Source organism: Bombina bombina, chromosome 6 (genome assembly GCF_027579735.1).
Source record: "Bombina bombina isolate aBomBom1 chromosome 6, aBomBom1.pri, whole genome shotgun sequence".
Classification (NCBI taxonomy): domain Eukaryota; kingdom Metazoa; phylum Chordata; class Amphibia; order Anura; family Bombinatoridae; genus Bombina; species Bombina bombina.
In genome coordinates this window covers 924,917,971-924,935,077 of record NC_069504.1, presented here as the reverse complement: position 1 = coordinate 924,935,077, position 17,107 = coordinate 924,917,971, and the positions used below count along the sequence as shown (strand labels likewise).

The following is a 17,107-nucleotide window of genomic DNA, read 5'->3' as shown; positions in this document are numbered from 1 at the left end:
GGCACCCGAACAGGGGATTAGCACAGGTGTGTCACTGGTGCCTATATAAAAATTAGAAAGCAGAGCTACCATAGCCTAGTACAGTATAAACAGGCAGATTGATAAGGAATGGTAATACTTACAACATGTAGCGCACCTCCAGGTGCAGTATAGACAAACTGGGACTTCTTAGCTGCTGCCCAGTAGACTGTGCTCCCTTGCAAACTGGATCCACTCCAAGCTCCATGGGACAAGAGATAAAAAATCCAAAAAGCAGCAAGTGTATCATAAAAACAAATCTTTATTAAAAACAAAGCAACACGTTTCTCAGCCTCTCAAGGGCTGTTTCCTAAGGCTTTTCAATACCTCGGTAGAATACCTAGAGGAAACAGAAAATGTTTCCTGTCAAGAACTTCATTAAAGACCCTTGGTATACTGTACCCTAAGTTGAAGGGGCTATTTCCACCCTGGCAAAGAGAACCACTATTCCTATTGAGGATAGCTGCTCTTTTAAGGATCTGATGACAAGAAGCTGGAGGCTTATTTGAAAAAGATTTATATTAAGGTCTCCAATGGCAACCTGCGGTGTGTATTGCCACCATGACTAGTGCGGCATCTTATTGGTCTTCAAGTAGAGACTTCCTTGGATGAAATTCAAGATAGGATTAAAGCTCTTGGCCAATTCCTTTATTACAGATGCCATTTTACAGGTTTGTTAGACTAGGAGCTAAAATTTCTAGTTTCGCTGTCCTAGCTGCAGAGTGTTATGGTTGAAATCCTGGTCTGCGGACGTTTCCTCTAAAGTCAAGCTTCTGGTGATTCCTTACAGGGGGAAACCTTGTTTGGACCCGGTTTGGCAGAAATTATCTCTGATATTATGAGTGGAAAATTCTCTTTTCTACCTCAAGATAAGAAGAATAGGCCTAGCGGACGTCAGAGTAATTTTCGTTCCTTTCGTAACTACAAAGGAAAGCCTTCCCCTTCTTATTCCAAGCAGGAACAATCCAAGTCTTCTTGGAAACCCAATCAGTCTTGGAACAAGGGGAAACAATCAAAGAAACCCGCAGCTGATTCTAAATCAACATGAAGGGTTTGCCGCCAATCCGGGATCGGATCAGTTGGGGGTCAGACTTTCTCAGTTCTCTTAAGCTGGGATACGAGATGTCCCAGATCCATGGACTGTAGACATAGTATCCCAGGGTTACAAATCAGAATTCAAGACTTTTCCTCCCAGAAGCAGATTCCATCTCTCAAGATTATCTGCAGACCAGATAAAGAGAGAGGTGTTCTTGAAATGTATACAACATATTTCCCCCCTGGAAGAAATAGTTCCAGTTCCAGTGCAAAGTTCCATCCTTGAAGATGGAGACTATACGCTCCATTCTTCCTTTAGTACAAGAGGTTCAGTTCATGACAACCATAGACCTAAAGGATGCGTATCTTCATGTTCCTATTAACAGGGACCATCCCATATTCCTGAGATTTGCCTTTCTGGACAAACATTTCCAGTTTGTGGCCCATCCATTTGGTCTAGCCATGGTTCCCAGATTTTTTTCAAAGGTTCTAGGGGCTCTTTTGGCAGTGATCCATTCTCGTTGAATTGCTGTGGCACCCTACCTGGACAACATATTGTTTCAGGCGCCATCTTTTCAACAAGCAAAATCTTCGTTCCCACATATGGAATGTAAATCTGGAAAAAAGCTCCCTTTCCCCTGCTACAAGAGTAGGCTTCTTAGGGACCATACTAGATTTTCTATTGAAGATTTTTCTTACAGAGCTCAGGAAAAACAAAATAATTTCCTCTTGCCTCTCTCTTCAGGCTACTGCTCATCCTTTAGTGGCTCAATGTATGGAGGTAATCGGTCTGATGGTGGCTTCCATGCACATCATTCCTTTGTCTCGATTCCATTTGAGAGCTCTCCAGTTGTGCATGCTCAGACAATGGAATGGTGACCAAGCAGATCTATCTCAGAGAATAGAGTTAGATCAGTTGTCAAGGGATTCTCTCCCATGGTGGATTTCTCAGGAAAATCTGTCTCAGGGCACATGCTTTCGGAGACCTTCTTGGGTGATCATGATCATGGATGCCAGCCTGTTGGGCTGGGAAGCAGTCTGGAACTTGTTAAAAGTTCAGGGCCTTGGGACTCGGGAGGAGTCTGCTCTTTCCATCAACATCTGGGAATTGCGGGTGATTTACAATGCTTTATTGGCTTAGCCTCATTTGTCCTCAGCCCAGTTTATCAGGTTCCAATCAGACAACATAACCTCTGTAACTTACATCAATCACCAGGGAGTAACTCAAAGTTCCTTAGCCATGAAGGAGGTTACTCAGATTCTTCAGTGGGCAGAGACCCACAATTGCTGTGTATCTGCCATCCACATTCCGAAGTAGACAACTGGGAAGCGGATTTTCTGAGCAGACAGACTTTTCATCCCGGGGAGTGGGAACTCCATCCGGAGGTGTTTTCCAGCTTTGTCCTCAAATGGGGGTGCCGGAGTTCGATCTGATGGCGTCTCGTAAGAATGCCAAGCTTCCAAGGTATGGTTCAAGGTCAAGAGATCCGCATGCCGTTCTGATAGATGCTCTGGTGATTCCTTGGGTTTTCAGGTTGTCATACCTGTCTCCTCTGTTTGCTCTCCTTCCATGAGTCATTGCTCATCAAACAGGAGAGGGCGTCGGTGAGTCGTTCATTGAGACCATTATTCAGGCTCGCAAACCTGTTACTAGAAAGATTTACCATAAGATATGGCGTAAATATCTTTATTGGTGTGAATCCAAGGGCTACTCTTGGAGTAGAATTAGAATTCCTAGAATTTTATCTTTTCTTCAGGAAGGCCTGGAGAAGGGATTGTCAGTCAGTACCCTGAAGGGTCAGATTTCTGCTTTATCTGTTTTAATAAATAAACATTTGCTGGATGTGCCAGATATATAATATAAGCAATATTTTTGTCAGGCCCTGGTCAAAATAAGACCTGTCTTTATATCTGTTGCTCCCCCTTGGAAAGATTTTCGCCAATCCTCTGTCCTCTTTGTCTGTTTCCCTGGAAAATGTAAAGGTCAGAAAGCTACTGCTACTACTCTTTATTTTTGGTTACGAAGTATAATTCGTTTGGCTTATGAGACTGCTGGACAGCAGCCTCCTGAGAGAATTACGGCTCATTCCACAAGAGCTGTTTACTCTTCTTGGGCTTTCAAAAATGAAGCATCTGTGGAACAAATTTGCAAGGCTGCAATTTGGTCTTCTCTACATACTTTTTCCAAATTTTCCAAATGTTATACTTTTGCCTCAGCTGAGGCTTCTTTTGGGAGAAAGCTTCTTCAAGCGGGGGTGCCTTCTGTTTAGGACTGCCTGTCTTGTCTCTCCCAATTTATCCGTGTCCTCTAGCTTGGGTATTGGTTCCCAACAGTAATTACTCAAGCTGTGGCTCACCATATCTTAGGAAAGAAAAACAAAATTTATGCTTACCTGATAAATGTATTTATTTCCAGATATGGTGAGTCCACGGCCCCATACTTTATTTTAAGACAGTTGTTATTTTGACTATAACCTCAGGCACCTCTACACCTTGTGTTACTTCTTTTTCTCCATTTCCCTTCATTCGAATGACTGGGGGTTGTGGGTAAGGGTGTCATACTTAGCTTAGCAGTTTAACTGTTGTGCTCTTTGCCTCCTCCTGCTGGCAAGGAGAGACATTCCCAACAGTAATTACTCAAGCAGTGGACTCACTATATCCGGAAATAAATAAATTTATCAGGTAAGCATACATTTTGTTATTTTTCTAACACCCCTTTTAGCAGTTATATTTTTAAAAAATAAAGATGCTTATTATTATTTTATTTTAATAAACCAAAACACACCACTTTACATTGGGGGCAATTGGGGGACTTTTACCAGCAATAACCAACAACTTGTAATGGCTGGTTATTTATAGCGCGCCCATAAATAGGTGAATTTGCCCGTTTGTGGGTGCACAATAAATTAGCGCTCCACTTGTAGTCTAGCCCAATATCATCTTTCTACTTGTTTTACTTTCTATTTATATTTATGCATCACTTAAATGTCTTGCATTTGTAAATATAAAAAAAAAAATTTTGTTGGGTTGCGTGCTCAGTTGAAAGAGACAAAAAGAAGCAAAAATAATATACTATAATAGGCTAGAACATTTTATTATTTCACTTATTTATTGCACTGAACTATGTGTGTTTTTTTCCATTTTTATTCTTTTACTTTAATTCAGCTTTCTTAATTATTATACACAAAAAGAATAAATAAACAAACCAAAAAATAACTAGAGGTTGGAAGACACAACTTCCCTCCAATACACAAAAGGAAACTAAGCAAAGCCGATTTCTTTTTTTTTTTTTAAAAGCCATACATCATACATTTACATATCAAATAATATAGATTTAGCATGTAAAAACATACAAAAACTTCCACGGGATACAGCCATTCGCCTCATAAATTAGCTTTTAACATAAAAATTGAATTTCCAAACGACTTGATAATTCATTTTTGTGTGGTCAGATCTAGTGACTTAATATAATCATACCATTTTTCAAGGAACTTCTTAATGTTGGCTTCCATCTCCAACAATACTTAAGCTTGTTCTAAACTAAATTGATACGAGATATTATTCTTAAATTCTGATAATCTAGGTTCTTTCTTTGATTTCCAATATTTCAAAATAAGTTTTCTCACAAGGAGAATAGCTGTATTTAATAAAGGAGAATTACTACCATTTTCATCAAAGGTTGTTAGAAAAAGGACCTTATACTTAGATAAATATATATGAGAGTTCAATGTTTTTGATGCCCAAAACTATATCTTTGCACAGAATCTCTAAATTATTGGACAATACCAAAAACAATGGAGCATAACTGCATTTAATTTATCCTCATCTTTTACCCAATGTGAGAAAAAACTATGCGTTATAAAAATCTGGTGTATTAATTTAATATGCTGTTCTATGTAATATTTTCCATTCATCGCTTTGGTTACTCGTTTGTCTGACGTTGCCAATAGGTCAAACTCTTCTTGATTTAAAGCTTCATTTCCCCATTTTTTCTTGATATATCTGAAATTATTATTGTCTTGGGATTTTATTAAAGAGGAGTATGTAGTAGTGATAGAAAAGTTTTGTTGGTGAAATAAGAGCGACAATTGTTTTACTACCAAATTGTCCCAATCTGCATTCGGATACATTAGTAATTGATTGGCATAGTGGCAAAGTTGTAGATAGGAGAAAAATTGATGATTTGCAATCCCCAACTCATTTTTACATTCATCAAATGTTTTAACTCTACTATTTTCACCATTAAGTAACTGAACTATATAGTTTACACCTAGTTGCGACCATTTCTCAAATATTGCAGAATCGAAACCATCAGGAAATTCGGGTTTCCTTTAATGTTTAAGAAAGAAGATACATTGTAATTAATCCCCAGCTTAACATAAAATATTTTGCCAGGCCTGTATCAAAAGTTCTATAAGTGTGAGTTTCTTAATTTTTTTGGGTAGCTTGTTAGGTGATATATAAGCAAAACATTTAAGAGATAATGGTGCCACCAATTGTTTTTCTACTTCTAAAATAGGAAAATATCCTGCATCTATGAACCAGTCAAGTACATATTTGACATTTGTAGCAATATTATAAATTTCAATATCTGATAATGTCATTCCAAATGCATCTTAATGAGCATACAGGCGGTTCATAGCTATTCTAGATCTTTGCTTATTCCAAATAAATTGCCTAATGTATTTATTAATTAAATTTACATATTTCTTTACTAGAAGTAAGGGAAGGGCCTGAAATATGTACAAATATTTTGGAAGGCAAACCATTTTGATTAAATTAATTCTCCCTGATAAAGGTAAATTCATCCATCTGTCAGTGTCCTTCTTTAAGGAGGTGATCAAGGTAGATAAGTTTAATGAATAGCAGAGTTTGGGGTCACATGAAAATTTTAAGCCTAAGTATGAGATAAAGTCTTTTGCCTCTTTAGAAGGGGTTTGAGGTGAATTAATATGTTTAATTAGCCAGAGAATCTCAGTCTTTGTCTTGTTAATACTAAATCCTGAAAAAGATTGAAAATCCTCTAAGATTTTACTGATTATTAGATTTTGTGTAAATATCAAAAGGCCATCATATTCCTATGAAAAGTAGCCAGAGGTTCTAATGAAAAATTCAAAAGAAGAGGGGAAATAGGACACCCCTGACGAGTTCCACGTTTCAAAACAATCTTATCTGAGAGAGATATAGTAATAGAGAGGGCCGATGTGGGGGACCGATACAACAAATGGATAACATTTAAAAAATTGCCTGAAATACCAAACTTATTGATCATAGTAAACATATGATCCCATATCAGCGAGTCAAATGCTTTATGAGTGTGATGATAGCAGCGTCTTCTCCTAAAAAGGACTTCTCCTTATTAGCTATATCACAGTAGGTTAAAGCTATTTCTAATTTCCTAATATAAGATATTAATGCTCTACCCCCCCCAAAAAAAAACGGTCTGGTCCGGATGGATCAGAGTATTAATAACCGATTGGAGTCTCTTTGCCAAAATTTGAGTTAAGATTTTGTAATCCACATTTAAAAGAGAGATAGGTCTATACGAATCCATTGAATTTAGGTCTTTACATTGTTTAAGAATCAATATTGTTCTAGATTTATTAAAATATTTAGATGAGTTATACATAGTTTATCTTCCAGGATTTTGTACATTTCCCCCAGTAGATCATCAGGACCAGGGGTTTTATTAAGGGCCAGTTTATAGAAGATTTAACTTCTTCGTCAGATAAAGGTGAATTAAGCATATGCAAATTCTCCTCAGAAATTTGTGGAAGATTAATATTTTTCCAAAATAATTCCTTTGCTTTCTGATTTATTTTTTTATTTGCATATAGGTCATTAAAGTATTTTTGGAGGCCAATTTAACAAATATGCTCTCCGTATTCAGCATTGCACCAGCAGTTCTCGTGGCCAATGGGCCGCCAGCAGGGAGGTGTCAATCAACCCGATCATACTCGATCTGGTTGAATTGCGGCGATTCCTGTCAGCCTGCTCAGAGCAGGCGGACAGGGTTATGGAGCAGTGGTCTTTATAACTTGTGTTTCGGAGCTTGATAGATAGTCCTCATGATATAATTCGACTGCTTAATCATCTTGTTTTGATGTTGTAATTTGGTCAGTTTTGCTATGTGTTTTAACCCTGGAATTCACTAGTGGTTCACAACTGAGCATGTTTGCTGTGCTACTCAAAAGTGGCATATGTGTATAGCCACCAATCATTAGCCACACATTTTACCTATTTCCATTGCTCCACAATACAACATATTTTGATCAATCCAATTTTATTATTGAACTATTGGTTGCATATAACTAGATGTTTAACCCCTGCAAAGGAGTTTATCTCATTGGGATTGATCACAATCTATCAGCAATTTGTTCCTGAAATGGCTTTTGGCTTTCTGACTGAGGACTAGCGCACATATTAAAAGTTGAAAGTGAAAATATTTTGCACTATCGCTCACTGGACGTGCACAAAAAGCGGAAGTTAAAATTCTCTGACCATTTTAACATATTCCCCCATAGAAGTCAGTGGAGCAAGTGAAGTGGAAGAAACCTAAAACCCTACTCGCGCACAAACGCCACAAAGTGCTCTAACCCAACTTGAAAATATGAATATTCCACATTACAATGTTCTTCACATAGCAGAATATTTTCTATTTATTCATAATTAAACACACACACACACACATATAACTAGCGTGACGTTTCGAGGTATTCACCCCTTCCTCAGACAAATACAAAGTGAGCAGTGAAAATATTTATACAGATACAAAGTCAAAAACCCTTCCCCTCATTAGTGTAACAAATCACATATATATATATATATATATATATATATATATATAAACCAAAGAAAATGCACTCACAGGGTTTTTGTGATATCAATAATTCAAAAATGTATTGACGTTTCGGGGACTAATATATCCCCTTCATCAGAATACATTTTTATTTTCTGATGAAGGGGATATATTAGTCCCCGAAACGTCAATACATTTTTGACTGCTGTGAGTGCATTTTCTTTGGTTTCTATACATATTTGCACCCAGGTAGCTGGAGGAGGGTGGATCCACTTTATGGAGTATATATAGATAGATAGATAGATAGATAGATAGATAGATAGATGGATATAGGAATACCCATTTAAAAATACATAGAACATATTCTGTTATGTGCAGAACATTGGAATATGAAATATTTATAGTAAAAACACAGTATAACCCTTTATTAAATATGAATATTGCATAAATATGTTTTTCATGTTTTTATCTACTTGACTGCAAAAGGCTCCAATGCACTATGATTACGGCTTAACAGCCGAAACGCATCATCGGATCTCACGGCCACAGCCTACATCAAGTCTGCTATGATGTGTGTTTTAATGGATTCAAATAAAGAAAACTTTTAACTTATCCTACCAGAGGTTCCGTTTCTTCCTTTTTTGTATGCACTTATATATGTCTATATATGTATACATATGTATTTATGTGTTTGTATGAGTATATATGTCTGTAAATACATAAATACACATATAAACATACATACATATAACTATTTAGACATGTATATGTATGTATCTCTATGTTAAAGCCCTCTGCAGTCCGTTTTTTCCTAACACATGAGACCTTATTTATTTGAGCCCTTATAACTTTTTTTGTGCAATATTTTCTCTTAATAATATGTATCAGATATTGTAAATATGAGTGTAACTGTACTTTTAAATGTATTTTTAATGTGTTTTGTGACACTTTTTTGTCTCGCATAACAGAATTGGAAAAGTGAAAACTAGCCTAAAAAAGGATTTGAAAATATATTTTTAAAATGGATTGTGATTGGTGAGAATTTTTCAGCTTCATAAGAGAAATAGGGCTTTCAGCGAGGAACTGAATACACATTTGCAAGTGTGGGAAAGTGAAGTTGAATTAAAAGATATACTTTTTGGCCAGAAAAATAACCTAAAAAGCCACAGACGATAGATTGTGATTGAGACCAAAGTTAGCTCTAGAGCAGCAATACACTACTAGGAACTATCTGAACATATCTGGTGAGCCAAAGAGGCATATGTGCATAGCCACCGATCACCAGCTAGCTCCTAAAAGTGCATTATTGCTCCTGAGCCTCCCTAAGTGAGCTTTTTAATAAGTGATACCAAGATAATGAAGTCAATTTGATAAAAAGTTCCAAAGATCCAGCACCTGGGATTCACACAGTGTGCAAACTAAGGGGCACTGCACAATACCCCCAGTAAAGGTAACAAACAATTTATAGTCGCACCACCAAGTTACCAAAAATAAAGTGCTTTTATTGAGCCAAATTCCAAAAATCAGCAATGTTTCGGACAAATGCATGATTAAGGACATTTGTCTGAAACGTTGATGATTTTTGAAGTCAATTTGATAATAGAAGTAAACTGAAATGTCTCTTTAAAGTCTATGCTCTGTCTTAACTTTAAAAGTTTAATTTGAGCGTTTATATACCTTGAAATATATTTCACATTATCTTCTATCTTAAAGGGACAGTCTACTTCAAAATTAAACTTTCATGATTCAGATAGGGCATGCAATTTTAAACAACTCTCCAATTTAGTTTTATCATCAAATTTATTTTGCTTTCTAGGTATTCTTTGTGGAAAGCTAACCTAGGTAGGCTCATATGCTAATTTCTAAGCCTTTGAACTGCCTCTTATCTCAGTGAATACAGTTTCTCACAGTTAGACACTGTTTTGTTTTAAAAAAAAAAACTTTATTTATTTCCAATGCTGATTATATACTTATTCTTTGTCTGATTTTATGCCACGCAGGGGATATACAAAAATGTAATTATACTGGTTCCATATGCAAGTAGAATATGTGGTGAAACATACACATACAAATACCATTAACAATGTCAGCATTGGGTTTAACCATTTTATATTTTCTTATTTATTTGTTATTGTGCTGGACGTTCATCTCCCCAAGCTCTGCTGTTAGCAAATCCTGTATGGGTCTGTGCTGCTTTTTGAAGCAAAAGGTGTTATTGTTTCTGAGTGATAACAGTTTGATCAGCTGATTTTGTTAGATCTCGTGACTCCATTGAGGGTTTATATCCATGATTTGGATAATTCTCTTCCTGCTTTTATATTTGTAGGGGTTTCTACATTTTCATCTAGCTAGCTTTGAGCTTGTACTTGGAAGGAAGTCTTAGTGCTGGTAGATATCTTTGATGGTGGAACAGAGGTAAAAAGTGTATTAACCCCTTAATGACCGGACCATTTTTCAATTTTCTTACCCTTAATGACAATGGCTATTTTTACATTTCTGAAGTGTTTGCGTTTAGCTGTAATTTTCCTCTTACTCGTTTACTGTACCCACACATATTATATACCGTTTTTCTCGCCATTAAATGGACTTTCTAAAGATACCATTATTTTCATCATATCTTATAATTTACTAAAAAAAAAAAAGATAAAATATGAGGAAAAAATGGAAAAAAACACACTTTTTCTAACTTTGACCCCCAAAATCTGTTACACATCTACAATCACCAAAAAACACTGATGCTAAATAGTTTATAAATTTTGTCCTGAGTTTAGAAATACCCAATGTTTGCACGTTCTTTGCTTTTTTTTTGCAATTTATGGGGCAATAAATACAAGTAGCACTTTACTATTTCCAAACCACTTTTTTTCAAAATTAGCGCTAGTTACTTTGGAACCCTGATATCTGTCAGGAATACCTGAATATCCCTTGACATGTATATATTTTGTTTTAGAAGACATCCCAAAGTATTGATCTAGGCCCATTTTGGTATATTTCATGCCACCATTTCACCGCCAAATGCGATAAAAAAAAAAAAGTTCACTTTTTCACAAATTTTGTCACAAACTTTAGGTTTCCCACTGAAATTATTTATAAACAGCTTCTGCAATTATGGCACAAATGGTTGTAAATTCTTCTCTGGGATCCCCTTTTTCAGAAATAACAGACTTATATGGCTTTGTGGTTGCGTTTTGGTAATTAGAAGGCCGCTAAATGCAGCTGCGCACCACACGTGTTTTATGTCCAGGAGTGAAGGGGTTAATTAGGGAGCTTGTAGGGAGCTTGTAGTGTTAATTTTAGCTTTATTGTAGTGTAGTAGACAACCCCAAGTATTGATCTAGGCCCATTTTGGTATATTTTATGCCACCATTTCACCGCCAAATGCGAGCAAATAAAAAAAAACCTTTACATTTTTCACAATTTTAGGTTTCTCACTGAAATTATTTACAAACAGCTTGTGTTATTATGGCAGAAATTGTTGTAAAAGCTTCTCTGGGATCCCCTTTGTTCAGAAATAGCAGACTTATATGGCTTTGGCGTTGCTTTTTGGTAATTAGAAGGCCGCTAAATGCTGCTGCGCACCACACGTGAATTATGCCCAGCAGTGAAGGGGTTAAATTAGGTAGCTTGTAAGGAGCTTGCAGGGTTAATTTTAGAGATCAGCCTCCCACCTGACACATCCCACCCCCTGATCCCTCCCAAACAGCTCTCTTCCCTCCCCCACCCCACAATTGTTCCCGCCATCTTAAGTACTGGCAGAAAGTCTGCCAGTACTAAATAAAAGAGTTTTTTTTTTTTTTTTAAATAATAGTTGTGATGAACCCCTTCCTTAGCACCAACCTCCCTGATCCCCCCTCCAGCTCTCTAACCCTCTCCCCTACCTAATTACCGCCATCTTGGGTACTGGCAGCTGTCTGCCAGTACCCAGTTTGGCCCCACAAACCAAAGTATTTTAATTTTATTTTTAACTTTTATTTTTATTTTTAATTATTTCTGTAGTGTAGCAGCCCAGCCCCCCCACAATACCCCCACCCCCTCCCAGATCCTTTTATATGGAAAATTGGTGTCAGTGTGGCTAATGTGTGCACGTGCACGTGTGTCCACGTGCACGCGCGTCCACGTGCACGCGTGTCCACGTGCACGCCCTCGTGCACGCGCGTGCATCGTGCACGCGCGTGCATCGTGCACGCGCGCACACGCTCCCTCCTCCCACCCGGTCAAACTGCACCATCGGCACCATCGCTACCAGTGCAGAGAGGGCCACAGAGTGTCTCTCTCTGCATCGGAAGCTTGTAAAGGGGTATTGCAGGATGCCTCCATATCGAGGCATCACTGCAATACCCTCAGAGCTGCTGGAAGTGGTTGTGATCACTTCCAGCACTCTGTTAGACAACTGACGTACCAGGTACGTCTATTGTCATTAACTGCTTGTTAATGCATGACGTACCTGGTACGTCAGTTGTCATTAAGGGGTTAATATACCAGTATTGGTTATGCAAAACTGGGGAATGGGTAATAAAGGGATTATCTTATCTATCCTTTTAAACAATAACAATTCTGGAGTAGACTGTTCCTTCATGATATCTGTTTTGCTCTGGAACAGGTGGCGGTTCCAATAGAAGATATGCAGCGGATACATCTGAGATTCATGTTCAGACACAGGTCATCACAGGAATGTAAGGAGATTTCCATTTGGCTTCTAAATTAGCAATTTAAATTATGTTTGTTTGCATGTAATACATTTATATTTTTTAATTCCTTCTAGCAAAAGACAGGGGAGAACGCAATTTTGCTATGTCATATGTGAAACTAATGAAGGAAGATGGTACAACTTTGCAGGATGGTGCTCATGATTTGGTTGTTGTAAAGGTACAGTATACTTTGCTTTTTATAATACATTTAAATCTAGACGTTAAGCATATGTATTCAAATTTAATGTGATTAATTTATAACTGACATTTATCTGAAATTCAGGAGCCATCAAAAATCTAGGAGCCAGCCTTACATTTTTTTTTACAAGCTACAGAATGGTGTGTACACGTGGATATATATATAGAATTATCAAAACACTGTTAGAAGTCAAAAGTACAATTTATGGAGATTTGCTTACCTAGCTCCTTGTATTTGTCAAGCTGTGTACAACCCGTTAAACTAATAGCAAAGTACAACATTTTAGTTTGAAGAATAGGTTGTAAACATTTTTTTTCTTGAAAATAAAGAATCCTAACTGTGACATTTAATTTTAATTGGTTTCAATGAATTGCAACACAGTATTTAAAGGGTATAGTCAAAATTAAACTTTCATGATACAGATAGAGGGATTTTAAGCAACTTTCTAATTTACTCCTATTATCAATTTGTTTTGTTCTCTTGATATCTTTATTTGTAAAAGCTGGAATGTAAGCTTAGAAGCCGGACCTCCAGGATATGTGCGTATGCTACTAAAAAACAGTTATAAATTTTACTAGAACTACTTTGTTAATGGAAGTATTTTGCAACTATGCTTATATTTCAACATTAAATGCAGCCGTGCACATTTCAATTTTGACCTTTCTATCTCTTTAACATTCAGCAATGTAAGTTTTAAAAAAAGTAAAAAGTGATTTATCATAATTTAATGCTTTTTTTCCAAGTGATCTTAGTAATTTGTTAGGATTCTTTAAAATTATTATTATTTACTGTGAACACTTCCAAATAAAAACACACAAAGATACTTTTTTATCACCACATGGCATATGAACATGTAACACATGTTAGAACGTGTCATTTTAGCACTACTGGCCCTACAAGTCTATTTGTTCAACTCCTGTAAAGTGGTTAAACACATAAATAAAGCACTTCTTGGGAGCCACATGGAACTGCTGGTCCCAAGCAGACATTGACAGTGAGCCTATCAGCTGTAGCAGTTGCACAACACGATCAATTACCAGAATTTTTCCTTTGGACCAGCAGTTATCTGCAACTCAAAAAGGGGGCTTTAACTATGCATTTAACAATGTTTTATGGGTTAAACACCCAGACTTTCAAGGTCAGAGGTACATACTTGAGAATGTAATTTTGCACTACAATGTCCTTTTAAATGTCGAAACATTGTGTCCTCTGGCTGCAACAATATAAATAAAGTATTTTAACAATTCTTCTTCTGTATTATATTATCCTTTAGTTATTTAATTATGAAAACGTTTTTTATTTTACTGCAAGTAACCTCTCATTATATGCACTTGTATTGCTGTATGCAAGCCAATTTATAGGGAATGTTTGTTGACATTTTTTCTATTTGTTTTGCTTAACTGAGCATATTTGCATATAATACCATCATCTTTGTTATGATATATTCTGTTTACTTGAGGGAGTTTAGTATTTTGACCTTTGCTTTGCAAAGCTTATATTGCAGATAGACTATTGAGCAGAGGAAAATGCTTTGCTTATGCACTTTTAACTGTACTTAATCCTTTCTATGTAACTGGTCAGTTCATCAACGGCGATTTATTGTTACTTGAACTGATCTATTGCACAATGTAGAGTGATTACTACTTGTTTTATTGTTAAACACACAGTGATGGTTCCATTTTTATTACACCACATATTGTAGATGTTCTTTACTTTATGTTCCACAAAGACTTTATATTAGCACTCTCAGCTAATTAGATTGCAACTCCAAGGCACTGAAATCTACTTGCCATATTTGTTCCAGAGTAATAGATTCTTACAGCTTTTTAATGCATGTTAAACAAGCATTCTCTCTCGGATGTGTAATTCCAGGATGCTGAATCTCTACTAGTGGGATTATTTTAGGTCCTGAGTGGTAATTTTATGTTTGTTTTTTCTTGTATTGAAAATAATGTATTAAAAACAAAAAAAATGCATAATTACTAAAGGACACTAAGATCACAAAAGAAACTACTTTAAAAGTAAAGAGCAGCTTTTTTCATAATGTATTGTTTTTTTTTTTAGAGAAATTAAAATAAATATGATTATTATTACTAGTGCTTACACCCTGCAGATACAGAGATAGCTGATTAACTACAGTCAGAAATGTAACTAGGAAGCAATAGGTCCATGGCCAATACTAGATGCAGGGCAAAAATCCTGGGAGCAAGGAAATTTGCATATATATATATATATATATATATATATATATATATATATATATATATATATATATGTGTGTGTGTGTGTGTGTGTGTGTGTGTAGAAAAAAGGAAAATAGTGAATTAGCGCTGGACTGTATATTCCCTAAGATATTTATATATCTGGTACTCAGTATGTAGATCAAGTCTTAGTAACAGAAATCTGTATATAGAATGAGGACAAACTAAGCATTGGTAAACAAATCCCAAATATTTGAGTGGTCCACTTATGATAATATCATAAAACACACATACTGTATACGAAATCAGTAAAAATGTATAATAAACATCAGAGAGAAAGTCCCAATAAATAATAATCAACAAAACAGTTCATAAAGTGTAGAGAATGGAGAACAAGGGTCCTGGTCCCTTTAGGGTGTCTACTTACACTCTTCTACCTCAATCTGTATGAGGTAAGGGCCGCACAGTGTAGAGATAGTCTGTCACAGACACCAGGCAGGTCTTGAATTACAATAGTATCAATTCTTGTCCAGAGATGCAGTTATAGGTTACTAACATTATGACCATGGATAGCCTTGTACGCTGCAGACTCCTGCAAATAAGGTGAGTGATGGGTGGAGTTTCCTTATTATAGTTGGTCAGGTTAATTACAAATGCGATGTGCTGAGTTTGCCAGTGAACAGTTTATCTAAGATTGGTCCCCAGAACAGCACTCTATACTCAAGTAAAACTCCACCCATCACTCACCTTATTTGGAGTTTTTAGTATTAAAATTGAGTTTGCAGCGTACAAGGCTATCCATGGTCATAATTTTAGTAAACTATGACTGTATCTCTGGACAAGAATTGATACTATTGGAAGACAAGACCTGCCTGGTGTCTGTGACAGACTATCTCTACACTGTGCCGCCCTTACCTCATACAGATTGAGGTAGAAGAGTGTAAGTAGACACCCTAAAGGGACCAGGACCCTTGTTCTCCATTCTTTACACTTTATGAACTGTTTTGTTGATTATGTTCACCCACTACAAACTATTATTCATTGGGACTTTCTCTCTGATGTTTATTATACATATTTACTGATTTTGTATATGTGTGTTTTATGATATTATCAGAAGTGGACCACCCTAATATTTAGGGTTTGTTTACCGATGCTTCGTTTGTCCTCATTCTATATACAGATTTCTGTTACTAAGACTTGATCTACATACTGAGTACCCAGATATATAAATATCTTAGGGAATATACAGTCCAGCGCTAATTCACAATTTTCCTTTTTGTTCTAGAGTTCTATATGCATTGTCTTTCTGGGTTGAAAGGGATCCAGTAAACACAATAGGTGAATTTTGGCAGCTTAGTACATTGTAGACACTGAATCCTCAGTGCAAGGGTCACACTTTTCTTTCTTTTGAGACATATATATCTATACCATAATCACCTTTGTAACGCATCCGTCACCAGTTGCACACACATCTTTAAAGGAATGTTGGCTGTGCGCGCAGCCAAAAGAATCCGCCTGGTTGCAGCGTAGGCAAACGAAGCATTAAGAAAAAAAACACTCAACTGCCCACACAAAATATTAAGGAAAAAACACGTAACCGCCCACACAAAATATTAAGGAAAAACCACGTAACCACCCGCACGAAATAACAAAAAAAAAGTACCCACCCGCAGGAAATAACAAAAAAACACGTAACCGCCCGCACAAAATAATAAAAAAACCTAACTGCCCGCACGAAGCATAAAAAAAAAAAACCTAACCGCCTGCAGGAAGTATTGACAAACACCTAAACCGCCAACCCCCCACATCGCAAATTAATAAAGTAATTAACCCTAATCCGCAAATTAAACAACGCAAATAACATAATTAAAATATTAAGCCCTAAACCGACAACCCCCCACATCCCAATAAACCTAATTAACTATTAACCCCTAAACCGCTAACCCCCCACATCGCAATAAACCTAATTAACTTATTAACCCCTAAACCGCCAAACCCCCACATCACAATAAACCTATTTAACCTATTAACTCCTAAACCGCCAACCCCCCCACAAAGCAAATAACTAATTTAAATACTTAGCCCCCTAACCTAACACCCCCTAAATTAACCTCAATTACATAAAATAAAGTTACAATTAAAATAAAAAATCCTAACACTAATTTAA

At 36.5% G+C, this 17,107-nt stretch overlaps 1 protein-coding gene across 1 annotated transcript in view; it reads left to right on the top strand.

Moving 5' to 3' along the window:
• The window catches only part of DOCK2 (dedicator of cytokinesis 2), a 1,640,323-nt gene that overhangs the window by 351,665 nt on the left and 1,271,551 nt on the right, over positions 1-17,107 (top strand). The window contains 2 exon segments of the mRNA XM_053718563.1: positions 12,453-12,525; positions 12,615-12,718. Coding sequence (XP_053574538.1) covers positions 12,453-12,525; positions 12,615-12,718 — 177 coding nt within the window.